The sequence below is a fragment of the Castor canadensis genome, chromosome 17, assembly GCF_047511655.1.
Source record: "Castor canadensis chromosome 17, mCasCan1.hap1v2, whole genome shotgun sequence".
In the NCBI taxonomy this organism is placed as follows: Eukaryota; Metazoa; Chordata; class Mammalia; order Rodentia; family Castoridae; genus Castor; species Castor canadensis.
In genome coordinates this window covers 43430341-43447224 of record NC_133402.1, presented here as the reverse complement: position 1 = coordinate 43447224, position 16884 = coordinate 43430341, and the positions used below count along the sequence as shown (strand labels likewise).

The 16884-nt window shown below is 47.5% G+C and overlaps 1 protein-coding gene across 14 annotated transcripts in view; it reads right to left on the bottom strand.

The window, feature by feature from the left end:
• Positions 1-16884, bottom strand: part of Trak1 (trafficking kinesin protein 1) — a 172595-nt gene that overhangs the window by 103281 nt on the left and 52430 nt on the right. For 10 of the 14 annotated variants that reach the window (XR_012443076.1, XM_074059018.1, XM_074059015.1 and 7 more), the window contains one exon: positions 10712-11011. Coding sequence is in view for 4 of the 14 variants with exons in the window: in XM_074059017.1 (XP_073915118.1) it covers positions 7205-7295 (91 nt within the window). In the remaining 10 variants the exon portion in view is untranslated. Of the gene's footprint in view, positions 1-7204; positions 7501-10711; positions 11012-16884 lie in introns of those variants that run through there. The other 4 variants (XM_074059017.1, XM_074059019.1, XM_074059021.1 and 1 more) reach the window with 4 other exon arrangements.

Below are 16884 nucleotides of genomic sequence, written 5' to 3'. Positions count from 1 at the left end.
TTTTTGCGGTACTGAAGTTTGAACTCACCTTGAGCCACTCTGCCAGCCCTCTTTTATGAAGGATTTTTTCAAGATAGGGCCTCCAGAACTATTTGCAGGGGCTGGCTTAGAAACCTCCTGATCTCTGCCTCCTGAGCAGTGAGGATTATAGGTGTGAGCCAAGGGCAGTGAGCTTCTTTTCAATTGCAAATGTGTGTAGGTTATTCACACCCTGGCACAGGGACAACTCAAACCACCCCCCCCACCCGCTTCAGCCCAGGAACCACCCATGCCCCTCCCTGTTCATGGACTGTTGGTGAATGGCAAGGGAATCACCTTGCCATAGTGTAGGTTTTAAAGGCACCTTGAAAGAGGCTCTGCTTCAGGCTTCCACCTGGCCCATCATGGCCTTTTGTGACTTTTTTCCCTAACCTTTAAGAAACTCTTATTGTCACCCTCACTGTGTCTCCATGCCCTGCCTGGATACATCCACATGGGATGTAAGAATCTGGATTTTCTGCTTATCAGCAACAACAGCAGGATTAAGGCCATGCTCAGAGCAGGCTCACTCAGGGCTGAACCTGGCTGCATCCTCTCCTACCCCCAATTCTTTGTCTCCCATCCATCCAGGCTGCTGCCACCACTTCAGTGCCTCCTCTGGGAAGTTAACCTCAATGTGAACTTCAATGTCCCTGTTACTCTCCACCTCTGAAACCTGAAATTCAGATCCTCCCTCTCTTCTGGGTACCGAGCAAAACTCAATTCCAAGGAAACCCACCATGCACCCTACTCTCCTGAGTGGGGCTCCCGAGGCACTGAGGGAAATCAGGATTTCTGTGCAGGTTCTGGTGGCCCTGAGGGTGAGCAGCTGGCTTTCAGTGTGCTCAGCACACACATGACCTCTATCCCCAGTGGTCATAGCTTTCTACCCTCCTACCTCGCTTGACTCAAAGCTCACTCTATCAAAAAACTATGACTGGTTAGCCACAGTGTCTGAGTGACACCTGTATGAGCTTCCTGCTTCTGCCTAAGCCCGAGTTCCCCAAATGGGCATTACGGGAACCTCTTGTTACCCCAGGATTCCCACCAGGTGAGGGGGTGCCTGTTACCCAGACACCACAGGGCCTGTTGGGCCAGTTTCTAGCAGGCTGACTTGGCTCCCTCCAGGCCAGGTGCTGGCTAAGCACCAAAGCCCAAGGCCTGTGACTCTGTCTTCTACAGAGTGCTCAGAAGCTTCCAGAGGCTTCACCAGCCTAGGTGCACCTCAGATGCACGACTTGAAAAAAGAAGGAAACTGTTTCTTTAATGAAGAGGGAGAGGACAGGAGAAGGAAAGGGGGAGAAGGGGAAGCAGAGAGGAGGGGCAAGAGGAAAGGAGGGAGACATGGGAGTGGAGAAAGGGTGAGAAAAACAGGGAAGGGAAAGGAGGGAGGAAAAGAAAGATGAGACCAGGAGACCTGCATCACCACAGCTGCCATAGTGGCCGCAGCTGGCCACAGAGATCCCAGAAGCTCTTCCCAGCATGCCCCCGCTGGCCTCATGTTGGTGTCCGCGCTGGGTGGTCCTCTGCTTCCCAGGCAGATGTCTCGGAAGGTACAAGACTGAAGTCACAAAGACTGTGGTGAGCCTTGCTGTGTTGTTTCCACAGTCACCAGGACCCCTGGGAGGTGATCCAAAGCTTGGCCCCTCACTTCTGGAATTCAAAGTCCATGCCTCTTGGACAGGGAGGGGTGAAACAAGAGCAACGGAAAAATACTATGCTCAAAATTTTTCCTGTGACCCCCCTGGTTGGAGGCAGCTTCACAGAAACTATAACTAAGCCAGGTCAGAAGTAAAACTAGTGGCTGGATTCATGGACCATTCCCATGAGTCACAGTACTAGGACTCAATAGGAGTTACCAAATCCCAATGACACTATCATTGTGCCCATTTTAGAGATGGAGAAACAGGTCCAGAGATGACGACCTGCCCCAGGTTGCACCAAGAGTGCTACAGCCAGACCTCTCTGTCCCAAAGCCAATGTGCCTGAGGCTCCAACCCCAGGCAATACTGACAGATCTGTGTTCGGGATGAAGTAGAAGGGTAGGTGGGCTTTCAGAGAGAGAAGTTAGCTTATGGCACCTTGAAAAAGTACAGTGGGCAAATAGTCACTGCTTTCCTATAATACCCCATAGATGTGTGACAAGGAATCAACAAAATCACTAGAATAATTGCAAAATAAGAGCAACCTCTATGTTTTTTTAAAGGGAAGGAGACAGGAGTGCACAAAGGGAAGAGAGTGTAAGAGTAACTACTCAGGGGCTGGTGGAGTGGCTCAAGTGATAGAGTGCCTGATTAGCAAGTGTAAGGCCCTGAGTTCAAACCCCGATACCACCAAAAAAAAAAAGAGTAACTACTCAGTGAACACCCAAGGTAACTAAGCTTCCTAGAAGCCAAAGCAAAAAGAGAAACACACACTCATTATTTAATAAAAGCAAGTAAACACTAATAGGAAAACAACAGTTTTAGCATGAACTTCAAGAGTTCATCAAAAAAAATCAGACAAATACAGAATACCGTGGTGGGAAGAATCTGTAGAACCATTTTTCATAAATGATGCAGAGATGTCGATCACTTTTACAATAGTTTGGGGTTTTTTTGTTCAAGCAGAGGTCATAAGCTAAGAGCCTGTGGAGACACTGTAATGACTGATACCATTCTATGAAGCATGAAAATGCACAGAGCCTGCCCTCCACTGTGCTGTGAGCCATCTGTGCCTGTTTATACTGAAATTAATTCACAGTAAACAAAATGTTAAAATCAGTTCTTCCCTCACGATAACCACGCTTGAGGCACTTGACGGCCACACGTGGCTCGTGATACAGATCCAGGACATTTCCATCAATGCAGAAAGTCCAAAATACAGAAGGACTTCATAGAGAGTTTCGGAATTTTCCAAGTATTAAAAAAAAAAAAAAAAACACAGCCTTGCTCCTCCTGGTAAGTCTGTTGTCCCATTTGATGGACAGAGAAATGAGTTCTGCTTCTTCAACAACTTCAAAAGCCTTCAGCCTATAACTTCCCATAGCTCCATGGGAATTCCAGCCAGCCCTGCCCTCCAGTAGGACAGGCAGAAGGATGTGCAGGCCTCCTGGATGATGGAAGGGAGAGACAGTAAGGGAATGAAAAGGAAAAATGGGGTAAGAATGAGGGAAAAAGTGGGAGACAAGAATCATCACTGCGCAAGAGAGAAACACATTTCTGAGAGATACTGCAAGTATGTTGATGGAATAAGAAAGAGAATAAGCTGGGAACCCCAAAATACAAAGGAGGGAGCCCTGAGGTCCAGGCTAGAGATAACTGTAGGACAGGAAAAGGCCTGCAAACAGGGACAGACCTAAAATAACTGTGCCAGCCATGTCCCCCCACCTCCACCTCCACCACCACCCTTGCTGGCTCACCCAGCTTCCAGGGTTTGCTCCAGACCAAATAGAGACAAATGGCAGGATGGACAGACAGATGCACAGACAATCTGGTGACAGGCAGACAAATGATAAAAAGAAAATAGAGAGGCTGACAAATAGAAGACTAGATATGTAGGTAGGTAGGCAGCAGACGATAGGTTATAGAGTGAGCTAGGTAAAGAGGCAGTAGCAACACAAACAAGCTGATTAACTGAACACTTACTGTATGCTAACAATGCAGTAAGCACTCTGCATCACAGCAATCCTGTGAGGCAGGTACTGCAATGAGTCCCTCTCTCCTGTTGATAAAGAAAGGGAAAGTATAAATAGAATTATCTTTTTTAGAATTACAGAGGTGACCATGCCACCAGCTAAAAGTAGACACTGTGAAGAAGTGTTTATTGTGTAATCTTGGGTCACAGAAGAGACAATAAACATTGCTCTAGGGCTGGGGTGCAGCTCAGTGGTAGGTCACTTGCCCAGTGTGCATGAAACCCTGGGTTCTGCCCTTAGCACTGGGCAATACTAAAAGATAGGCCAGACGTAGTAAAAGATGCTCAACCCCCATGCACGGGAGGGACGCAAATCCATGTGCTACCATGTTATATACCTCAGTTGACAAAGAGCAAAACGCTTGCTTGCTAATATCTCACCTGCACTCAGTGTGGGCCCAGGCACCTTCCCAAGTCACCTGAACAATACAGAAAACATATCCTCTCTGACAGTAGCCATCAAAACTGAAGCCTCACAATACATCTGCCAAGTATTTGCTTGGATATGTGGAAGCCTGGACATCCCTCAGCCCTACACACTCACTTTATCTATCATTCGGAGATCATTTCCACCAACTGCAGCTTTTGGAGCCAATGAATAATATGTCACTGACAAAAAGAATGTGATAAGCCAGGGACCAGTGGCTCACACCTGTAATCCTAACTACTCATGAGGCAGAGATCAGGAGGATTTCGGTTCAGAGCCAGCCTGAGCAAATAGTTCCATGAGACCCTATCTTGAAAAACCCTTCGCAAAAAAACAGGGCTGGTGGAGTGGCTCAAGGTGAAGGCCCTGAGTTCAAGCCCTAGTACTGCAAAAAAAATACCAAGAATGTGATGGGCAGATGGAAGCTAAAGGGAAAGGTCTCCCTCCAATCGCCATGCTGAGTAGAAAAGGCATGGGTATGGTTGCTGCATGTTCTCACTTGTAGAAAAACTTAAAAGGGGGGAGGGGATTTACGTGTACGCATGCACAAGCACAGAGTAGTTTTTAAAGATACACAAGAAAGGACACTTCTTTGCAGGTAGAAGGCTAGGAAGGTGCTGGGTGTGGAAGTCTGGGATGCACTCTCTAAACTGTTGAGTCTTTCTTGTTGCACACTTTTTTATGCCACAGCACCTAGGGGTGAGCTCTGGCATGCAGGGCTGGCTGGAGCAGGAACAACGCATCTTTTAAAAGGTTTCTGCAGAGGCAAGACAGAACAGTGCAAAAAGTTTTCAAACAGTGAGGAAGCAGGAAAACAATCTGGTGAATCACAGCTAGCTTTCTTTTTTCTTTTTTTCTTTTTTTCAGTAAGAAGTAGGTCAGAAAATTACCAAGTGCATTGCAAGGAATAAGGATAAAGGTTATTTGTGAATCTTCTGTTTTAGGTCTACTCTGAGTGTGAGGGCTCACAACAGAAAACAAACTTTCCTTTTTACTGTGGATCAAAGTAAAAGAAACCTACACAATCCTCGTGGTAGGAAAGAATGTAGACTCTCAGGCAGACCACCTAGATTTCAAGCCTGGCTTGGTACTAAGCTGTGTGACCCTGCACAGGCTACTTAAGCTCTCTGTGCCTCCACTTCCTGTCCTGTAAATGGAAATGATAAAAAGACATGCTTCTTACGTTGTGCTGTGTAACTGCAGGCTTCCAAGATGTCCCCAGTAACTCTTGTTTGCCTTGTGTGATGCCCTCCCACACTGAATGAGGGTTAGTGTGAGTCCAATGGAATGAAAGATGTGACTGTGTGATCTGGGGCAGGGTCATCAGAGACACTGCAGCTCCCACTTGATCTTGCTGTGGGATGCTCATTCCTGGCTGAGGTGTACCCGGCACCTGTGTTAGTCACTGCCCATCCCAGGCCCTACAGCACACCCGTAGGATGAAGATCTAAGTCCAACAGCTGAGGCTGCGCCTGGCTCCCATGCCAGCAACTGAGGCTTCCTTCCCTTCCCTTCCATTCTAACTTATCATTTGCCTGCCTCCTAAAATGGCTCAAGAGGGGCAAAGTGGAGCATGGTAGCACTCTGATACAATACAGCAGACATATTAAAAACCTGTTTCAAATTCGTTCCTGAAACCAATTAGGAGCACCTGGCAACTAGAGCTCCAACTACATGTCAAGAATCTTACTAATACATATTAACCACCTCTTACAATTTACCAAAAACCATGTGATACACATTCCACCCACTCATCTGATGAGGAGGTACAGATAAAATCATGAATAGCAGATTTGAAAGGCGTTAGCTGAGTTCTTGTGTTTTGCAGAAATCGATTAACTACTGAACAGGGGAGACGCCACTAGGAGAAGGAGCCAAAAACACTCTAAATTCCACATTTAGGGAATACTTGTAATCCCTTAGGTTCTGAGTTGAACTTTTCCTATGTCAGTGAAGAGACATCTTGTTGTCCATTCCTTCCTGTTTCATCTGCTGCCAAGTCCCATTTAGACTCCAATTGTAAAAGAAAAACTTCTTAAAAAGTATACTGACAGAGATTACTAAACAATACCTAAGTTTAATAAAATGTGCACGAAGCCCACAATGATTCACTTGAGCTTGCTTTCAGAAGCTAAAACACCAAGCTCAATGGCTTTCATTAGGGGTGGGAGTTCCTGAACCTCGCCAGTTTGATGAAGAAGCCCCTGCTGCCTGAGCATCCTTTTCCCGAGCAAGTCTCACCTCCCGGTTATCTAGATTTACAGTTAGCTTACACCATGACCAGTTTGGACCAGCTCCCCCTGAGGTCAGCAAGGTCTTTAGGCTTATCCAATGAGTCCAGTGTCTTGAAACTGAAAACCGGCTGAACAGGACAGTAACCGCATACACCTCTCAGGAATTCACTGGGTTTTGGCCCAGATAGTCAAACCCAGAATGGAGACAGGGCAGCAACCAGATGGGTCATGCCACCATCAGACTCAGGTCTGCTTACAGGAAGTGGGGAGAAAGTCAGCCTCATAGCAGGAGTAACAAGTCAGAGCAGACGTGAGCAGCAAGCTCTCCATCACTGGGTGTTGGTTGGAACCACAGAGCAGCATTTGGTGAAGAAAAACCAAGAAAGTGGGAAAAGGAGGGAGGGAGAGGGAGCCATTGTCTAACTCTTCTCTGCATCTGACATTTCCCTGCTGAGCCAGGGCGTCAGGCTGGGCCCCAAAAATCCAGGACAAAGACACAAGATTAGAGGGATGGCAGAGCCAGAATGCCTCAGAGACCCTGCTCAGCCCTGCAGAGAATCCTGAAGGGAAAGGGAGCCAGAGGCCAGGGCCCTGGTCATAATCAACCCTGCATTTGTCCCCCACAGGTGTCACTGGATTTCTAGGAGCCCTGAGGAGGGGGTAGGGGATGAGCAGCTCCTAATGCCCCCCCCCATCAATCATTCTACATTGCAATTTCCCTACACCCTGGCCAAGGACGACCTGCCAAACAAGGACAGCAAGAGAGAAGTGACTTCTCCCTCAGTCTCTTCTCCCTTCTGGCTAGTGCCACAAAGAAAACAGACGGCAGATGCCCAACGAACACACTTACCACACAAGTTGGTCTCAATGAGCTCGCCTCGGAAGAGTCCTGGCACAGGCTGGGCCCTCTTGGGGCACCCGAGCTGAAAGACCAATGCCATGTGCACACAGAAACCCCACAGGCAGCTCAGAGAGAAGGGAGATCCTCCATAGAGCCTGCCTGGCACACCACTGTTCTGCACTTTCCTCAGCAGTTTTCTGCGTCTGCTTGTTGGGGCAAAGTCGAGGGCTGTGAGCTGCCCTGAATGCACACTGGGTTACGTAACTCCAGAAGCCCAGAACCCTATCACCTCATCTTATTAAACTGCCCCAAACAGAAAATGACGCACCCAAAAACATGACACCTCTAGACTTGGTGGGGGTGGGGGGTGTACAGGGAGAGAAGGGCTTTGTGATGGGTGTTTTGTTTTGCCTCATGCTTAAAGTGGAACAAAAAGTGTGCTGTTCTTGCCTGGGCTCCTGGGGAACTGGAGGTGGAGAGTATTTGAAGGAGGCTGGATGCCAGGCACTGTCCCGGGACTGCCCTTGGCAGAGCCCCAATCGGCAGATGTGTACTCTGGGCTACTGCAGGGCTCCCAAGAGCATCTTTTCTTTCATGTCTTCCTTTCAACGACCACCAGGTACGGCTCTAATCTAATAGGTCATGTACCCGTTGCCCGCCCAGCACAAAGCATACACAATGCCTGCACTTGCTTGCACTTCTGTTTAACAAGCCACCGCCCAACAGGACAGAACTGAGCTGTGTGTCTTGGAGGTCAGGGTTGCTACAGACATCCCAGTGAAAAGCCTCCAGTCACCACGCCCTAAGGGGTTGGAAGTTCTAGCACTGCATTCTGCCATTGCTTTGCCCTCGGTTGTCACGTTCAGAGAAAGTGAAACTGGTTTAACAGGCTGGGTGCTCCCTGGAGTTCATGGGTGCAGACAGTGCTGGCTGGAATTCCAGCTCCCATGTTTAACAAATGAAAATATAGCTGGGACACCATCTCCCCCAGGAAGCCTCCTGGTCCCCATCCTTCCCCCTCTACTCCCGGACCCTTCTCAAAGCGCCCACCCCCCCCGCCGCCGCCCCATATGCCTACGTTTGTCACTGTGCCAACTGTGGTGTACAGAGTACTTCCACATGCTCATCCATCTCCTCAACAAGCCTGCGTTCCTAGGGGCAGAGAACACATGAGCTATAATCCCAAAGACCTAGATGCAACTCCTGCCACTCGGGGTTCAGGGATTTTACTCAAAGTGCTGAAACTTTGGGGATTTAGCCTAATGACCTGCAAAAAGGGGCTACTTCATGGACTGCAGTCATAATTCACTGACACGATTCATTCCCCCAATGGACAGCGACTGAGCACCAGGCACACACAAATGCTATTTCAATCACTGGGACTGCATGGGCACACAGAGCAGACAAGGTCTGTGCCCTCGAGGGCAAGTTTGGCAGACAAAATACAACACATAGTGGTAATTCAAAGAACAGTTAAGTCTGGGGAGAAAAATGAAGCAGGAAATGGGGACAAGGAAAGAGGGGTGTCATACCTCACAGGGGATCACAAAAGTCATCTAAGGAAATGTCGCTTGGAGAAGGGGATGAGGTCATGAGGACACCAGAGGTGGAGGTGATCCAGGTGGGGAGCAGAAGCAAGAGCAAAGGCCCTAAGGCTGGGCGCACACATGTATTCAAGGACTCACAAGGAGGCCAGTGTGCCTGGAGTGGAGTAATTACAGAGGACACAGGTCAGAGGAGCACAGGAAACCCCATTCTCAGACCCAAAGGTGGGAGTCCACTGGAGTTTTGGAGGAAAACTAGACCATTGACTTTGAATTAAAAACCAACTCTGGTGGCTAGGAGAACAGACTGCAGAGGCAAAGGCAGCAGCACAGGCCCAGCTGGTAGGCCACTGCCATATTCCAGGTGTGAGGTGAACATGGCCTGGACCAAGTGAGAGCTATGAGAAAAGCAGTCAAACTGTGACAAGAGACAGAGCTGACAGACTGTCAAAGAAAGCAAAGTCATAAATGCCTCCGTAGGATTTGGCCTGGGCCAGTGGAATGGCACAAGTGCCATGTAGAAAGAGAGGGACATCAGGGGCCATCTTTGACCACGTGATCTGACATGCGTGTTAGGCATCCAAGTGGAACGCACATGGAGTGAGACTGCATGCCTGGCCTTCAGAATTGAAGGCCCATGCTGAGGACAAAACCAGAGTTTACAGGGTGGATCCTAAAGCTCAGACATTGGAGGTCACTTGGTGTGTGGGTGGTCACAGGGGGGTGGGAGGGAAGGGCTGGGCCCTGGGCCCATCATTGTGCCAGGCTTCAGAGAAGAGAAGCAGGAGCCACTGAGGCAGAGGACCTGGAGAGTAGAGGACCAAAAGCCAAATATAGCTCACACTTCCAGGGGGAGGACATGGTCAGAAGTGTTGTTTGCTGCAAAATGGAGTCAAAGACTGAGGACGGACCCCAGGAATGGGCAGAACAGTCAGTGCACCTGCAGGGGACTTGGGAGAGAGGAAGAGAAGACAAACTTGGGTCTAGAAACTGAGGTGCGGGAAACGTGGGGCCAAGAAGACTCTATTTAAGAAGGGACACACCACAGCACCTCTGCATCAGGAGTGAGGGAGCTCACGATATAGCAGAAAGAAGTGGGTACTGGCACAGAGGTTGTTCTTCAGGTAGCTGGAAAGCAGGAGTAGGGCTTGGTGCACAGGGCGGACAGCACATGTAGGCAAACAAGGCAGCAGCAAGGAAGAGTAAGGCACCAGGCTGGAACTCCAGCCTTCTCTAGGCCCCTCTGAAGCAGGGAAACTCCTGCCACACAGGAGGTCCTTGGTGCCTATCTCAAAAGCAATGACAAGCTACTGTTATTAGCTTGTCATTTTTAATGATTGCAAAGGTGCATATTAATGTGTCATACTGCATTGTTTCAAATAGGAAGACAAAAGCAAGAATCAAGGACAAAATAAAATCTAGAGCAAACTTCTTTCTGAACGCAGTGGGATAAAACTGTGATGCCATCACTTGGTGAGGTTATAGCTGCCATCCCATGTTACCATTCACAGCCCCCTCCTGGTGCTGGCTCCAAGGACTTTTGTCAACATTCCCATGGGTAACAGAAACGAGCTCTGGAACAAAGTATCTACTTTAGAGGTATCACCAGTGGCCTGGGACCCTTGGAGCTGTGCCTGGGAAGGGATGGCTGTAAGTCCTAAAGGCACAGCCAGTGCTGCCTGCAGTGCTCGGTTCTCCACCCCACCATAACGCTGATGTCACTTCTACCACACCTATCTAACTGAGTCTCAGAGATAAAGAGGCCAAGTCACACTGAGCATACACAGCGGGCCATGTGTGCTACACAGTGTACAACATTACTGTCTTTGACCTCTGTGACAACTCTGAGTGCTGGCAAAGCAGGTTCTAAATGGGAGCTCCATGACCCCTAAGCCTTCCGTGGGCTGGCTCCTGCAGCTGGGTCTCTTCCCCAGTCTTCACCCATCCCTGGCAGGGAAGGGCCAGACCATACCGGTAATGGTGCAGGCATCCCGGTACCCTCTGGAGCTGGGAGCATCTTCCACAGCCTCACTCACGTAGTGCTCTTCAGGGATGCCCGGGCTGCAGGCTAGGACTGCATGGTCACACGCTGCCAAAGGGGTCACGGAGCTGGCCGAAGTGTCGTCGAGCAGAGCTGTGGCGTCCAGCTTGACAGGTTTCAGAGGGAGGTGCCCACTGCCATCGGGGGCCCCACTGCCGGAGTCTGGGGCAGTCGGGCAGGTGGGCCCCGGTTCTGGTGCTGCAGCAGCGGCAGTACACGTGCACAGGGAATCTACAGAACAATCCAGAGAGAAGGGCACAGTTACTTGGAGTCCCTGAGGTGGCCTGGACAAGATCTTTAGGGCGTAAGATGGCATGGGTTCAGGTTGTAGATTCTGAAGTGCTTCCTGCAGGTCAAAGCATCTACACTCACATTCTGCAACTTGGATCAAAAGACTGCAGCAAAGATGAACAGAAATTCAGCTAAGCAGGCCTCAATACAGACCAAAATACCGACACAACACATGCTGTCACATGCTTACTGAAATCTGCCCTAAACAGCACTGAGAAAACAACAGGAACATAGCTAGAAATGATGACACAGAACCCAAAACAAGGACACCCAGGCACCTGGCAACCAAGCCACCTGCGTGGGAAGAGCTGCATGCACTCCAAGGAAGACACAAGTGCATGGAATTACTGCTGCAGGAATCACAGACATGGAGAGGCAGCACTGTGAGCTGCAGGTTGAATTATATAAGACGTGTTTCTCTTAAACTCTCCCACCCGTGACACATTCTCCACTCTGTAAGAACTTTAAGGTGTGCCCCACCTTAAGCTACAGTGAGACATGATAGAACTTCTTTGAGAACCTGATGGGAACTACAGACCTTATTCCAAAACACACATGTGGTTTCAGGAAACTCAGGCCACTCACAGGCTCTCGGGGAGCCAAGGAGAACAGGTTAAGACCCCTGGGACCAACAGGTCCGCTCTCTCCAGGGGGCACTGTAGCAACATCGGCCTAACCAGGTGATAATACCTCCATCTAAAATCTGTCTGGGGCTGGGCACGGTGGCGCACAGCTGTAATGTAATCCCAGTTGGCAGAAGGGATAGGTAGAAGTATCATGGCCCCAGGCAAAAGTTAGTGACATCTATCTCAAAACCAAGATGGTGTGGTGGTACAACTCGTAATGCCAGCTATTTGGGAGGCAGAGGTAGGAAGATTGAATCTGAGGCCAGCCGAGAAAAAAAAGCACAAAGCCCTATCTGAAGAATAAACTAAAGCAAAGAGGCCCCCCACCAGGTGGGGGGAGGGCCTCAAGTGGTAGAGCAAGTACAAGGCCCTGAATTCAAAGCGAAAAATATTAAAATCTGCTTGAGACTGAAAATTACCAGAAAAGGGTCAGGAGATACTGAGGACTCACTCTGCTCCAGTAAGAGTGACCCTGTGTGCCTCGATTTCACCACACATTTCAGGACAGTACTGCTGCCACAGAAGCCAGCCTTCAGTTCCTCAACTGCCCTCCCCTCCCAGTCCACTTCTGTGCCATCACGCCCAGAAGTTTTATTTCAATTTGTTTTAATTTCAAATACAATACATATGAATCAACATAATGCCTGAGGAAAAAACAACACGTAATTAAGGCCCACTACTCTAATAAATGATAAACCATGGTTGTTTTGGGTGTTTGTTTTTGGTGGAACTGGGGTTTAAACTTAGTGCTTCATACTTACTAGGCAGGCAAGCTGTCACTTGAACCACACCTCCAGCCCGCTCTGCTCTGGTTATTTTGGAGATGGGAGTCTCAACTTTTGCTCAGCCTGGATGGTAATCCTATTTTACACCTTTGTTGGGGTAACAGATGTGCACCACCACACCCAGGGTTTTTTCCTCTGAGATGAGGTCTCTTGAACTCTTGCCCACGCTGGCCTCAAACAATGATCCTCTCAAGCTCACCCTCCCACTAGTTAGGATTACGGGTGTGAGCCACCAGCACCTGGTTCCATAGTTCACTTTTTAAAAAGGACAGTTAACAGACATTTTACCCCACAAGGTGCAGTTTGTTCTGGAAGAGAACAGCTCTGAATCTGTGAAATGTTCCCTTTTCTAAATGAATTCAGCTTGAGTGACCAACTTTCTGCCCTCATTAAAATGGACAGATAAGTAAAGAAATGGGAATGGGCTGGGGAAGCTTATAAACGCCTATGAAAGGAGAAAGAGAACAAGAGAGGCTTGGAACCTTCAGGAATTTCTGCATGACAACATGCAAATCAAACTACGGTCACATCTGGCCAATGATGCAAGTACAGACAAATGGACAGCAGCCTAAAAGCCCACACCATTCTGGCAGCACAGACCTGCCACAGTCACTACTGGGGTCAAGAACCAGAACGGGAATTCTCAGGACAAGGTGAAAGGAAGCTGGGCACTGTCACAGCCTGTCTCTCGCAGGCCCCAGGGGCTCCTCCTCCCAAGTCAGTAGGTCTGGATTCCTGGTCTGGGCACTGACTTGTTAACTATAGCCAGTGTGTGAAAATCTATGGGCTGCACTACGACGATCTACACACTATTTTGTGTGTATCTTTCAACAAAGTGAAGAAAAGATTGATGAATGCAGGCGTCCCTGCATTAACTTGAGAACTGTGCATTAACTTGAGAAGTCCCCACAAATATTAAAAAGGTACACTGAGGAAAGTTCCAGAAAAAACAATAAAGGTGTGAGACTGAAGGGAACAAGGTAGCTAGGCACAGTAGCTCATACCTATTAATCCCAGCTACTCATGAGGCAGAGCTCAGGAAGATCCCAGTTCACGGCCAGCCCAGGCAAAATGTTATAGAGACCCCATCTCAACAAACAGGAGGAATGGTAGCCATAAACCTGTAATCTAAGCTATAAAAGAGGCACAGGTCAGAAGGATTTTGGTCCAAGACCAGGCCTAAGCAAAAACACAATCCCTATCTAAAAATTAACCAAAGTAAAAAAGGCTGGGGTGTGGCTCAAGTGGTACAGCATTGGCCAAGCAAGCAGGAGACCCTGAGTTCAAACCCCAGTACTGCAATAAATACATACATACATAAGTGTATGTGTGTTTATATACATATATAAAAACAGACTGATGTTTCAATGATTTTCTAGAGCTGAAGACTTACACTTTTAAATCAAAAGATTTTACACTAATTTCCAGACAAAGTTCATGAAAAGAAATACCCTCCCAGATATAATCTAGTGAACATTTTAAATTACAAAGATACAGATAAAAATGTAACAAACAGGAAGATCAGGGATAGAAAGTCACCTCTGCATCTCCATATACCAGTGGGCAGTGGAGTCAGTTCATAGAATCCTCAGTGAAGGACAGTCATGTGGAATCCTGTGCCCAATGAAGCTGCTATGACAGGCAAAGGCAGCAGGAAGGCGCTGTCCGAGTCATAGAAACGCCTGAGGACCTGCAGATGTGATGAGCACATCTCAGGGGCTCTCACTAACAGATCAACACAGAACTCTAAAGTGAGGGCAAAACGCACTCACGGTTAAACCCTAGCACTTACAATTAATGTCTAAGTAAGTGCACATGATTCATAAGCTCAAAAAACCACAAGCAAAGGATATTAAAAAAACTCTCTCCTTGGACTGGAGGTGTGGCTCAAGCCATAGAACGCCTGACTTAGCAAGCAGGAGACCCTGAGTTCAAACCCCAGTCTCACCAAAAAAAAGATGATTAAAAAAACTCTCTTTCAGCCAGGCACTGGTGGCTCACACCTGTAATCGGGAGGCAGAGATCAGGAGGATCGTGGTCCAAGGTCAACCTGGGCAAAACAGTTCTTGAGACTCTACCTCAAAAATATCCAAATACAGGGCTAGTGGAGTAGCTCAAGTGGTAAAAGTGCCTGCCTAGCAAGTGGGAGGCCTTGAGTTCAAACTCCAGTACCGACTCTCCCCAATAAATCCTCCCTCTCAAAAGAACCCATACACGCACACCAGAACACTTTAAGAAATGATTTTTAAAAATATATCAGACCAAAAATGATGAAAAGGTTGTAACAATGTTGAACTTGCTAAGTATCTTAGGAAACTCACAGCCATGATGTATTGAAGTATGGTGAGGAAATGATACAGTTTTTTCAGAGGGACAGGCTGGCAAAAAGTACATGCTTCTTTGGCCAAGTACGCATGGATCAAAGACTTGGGCTGGTGGTCCAACTGGTCCAAACTGGTGTGGTTTATGCAGTAGGGTGCCTGACTAGCAACCAGGAGACTCTGAGGTCAAATCCCAGAAACCACAAAAAAAAAACTATCATAGAGAAATGCTACAAACAACCTACCCTTAACAGAGGTCAAGTTATTAACTATGGTACAGCCAAAGGGAAGTCAGCTATACCAAGAAAGGACGCTTTGGAGAAGGTAGGAATTTATCAACGAGGGAGCTGTCCTAGACAGAAAGACAGCAGATGATGACATGAACTGCAAGGTTTTAAAATGTATTAGAAAACTGAACCTTCACGCAAACCTTCTTTAGCCTGTATTCAACACTTTTTATATGATCTTACATAGAAATTTGAAATACATTACCTTTTTGCAAAATGTAATTATTCCACTGAAAATTAAGTTTTGCTTAAAATCAATGTGGTGGTGTTGTTTAACAAAGTTTCGCTTTTTTTGTAAAACGGGAGAGTTTATTGAGATAGAAAAGTGTAAAGTGGGAGAGCAGAACTCCCAGAGTTGAGGGGGTTCCAAGAGAGGTGCCCCTTAACAGAGGATCTAAAACAAAGGTTTCTTCGTGGGGACTTAAGGGAGGGTCACATAACTCCCATTTTCCTCTCTGTTAAATGAGCGGATAGCTTGAATCCTGATCAATAACTCCTAAGTCACTGATTTTCCTCCTAGTGTCTTTGTTTCCATTTAGAGCTGACATACTTGACCTGAAAACCAAGGCTATCAAGTGAATGTTACAAGAGAGTATAATAAACACTTTCAGAAAAAAACAAAACTGTAAAGACATCAGCTAGTGCTCACTGGAGCTTCCAAAGGGAACACTAGCAACAGCTGTGGACTCCCAAAAGCACATTCTACTGCAGCAATCTGCAAAGCTTCTAGAAGTGAAAAGACCAAGCTCTCTCACCAAATAATATCAAGCGAGGAATAACCTAAATTCCTATCAATAAAACAGTGGTAGGGCTGGAGATGTAGCTGTGTGACAGAGCACCAGCTTAGCATGCACAAAGGCCCTGGGTTCCATTCCACAAAAAAAAAAAAAGAAAAACTAAAAAACACTGCATTAAAAAAAAATAGCGATTAAAGCCTGGCATAGTGGTACACATCTGTAATCCCAGCTATGCAAGAGACAGAAATAGAGGATTGCAGTTTGACAGCAGCCTGGGCAAAAAAATTAGCAAGACCCTATCGCAAAAAACAAGCCAAGTGTGGAGGATCACAATCTTGGGGCTGGTTTAGGTGAAAATGAAAGACTACTTGAAAAAGAACTAAAACAAAAAGGGCTGGGGGCATAGCTCAAAGTGGTAAAGTGCCTGCCTAGTAAGCACAAGGCCCTAAGTTCAAACTACAGTACTTCTACCAAAAAAAAAGATATAAATTATGACACATCCAATCTAATAGATTCTATAAAATGAGACAACCCTTCAAGCCTGGTGCATACTGTCTTCGAGGTAAGCGCTACCAGTGACATTACAGTTTCCAGGCTCTCAGGAGCACAGCCCTTCTGGATTCTGCCATAACATCCATATGGTGGCATTTACAATCCTCTCTCCACATCATCCTAGTCACAAGGCATTTATTTCATGGAGTCCATGTACAGAAAGTCCTCTCCAGCGTGGACACAGCCTTCCTGCCTCGTCCATCCATCACGACTTGTCCAGGGCCCATCTTCCCTTCAAAAATTGTGAGCTCTCTGGAAGAGTAACCTGGCCCTGCATGTCTTAGGGACCAAATGAATGTTGCAGAATAAACCTGAGAGGGTTGCAGCAGGGGTTCTATGATGCACAGGGGAACCAAGGGTCTCAGCCTTGAACTCCACACTGCTAACCTGGAGTACTAACAAAATCCAGCAGGAAAGAGCCTACCGGGATCCTGAAATGTCCTGTAGCAGAGCCAGGCCCATGGACTCCAATTTCACGTTCCTCATCTTTTTCAAAATAGACCAG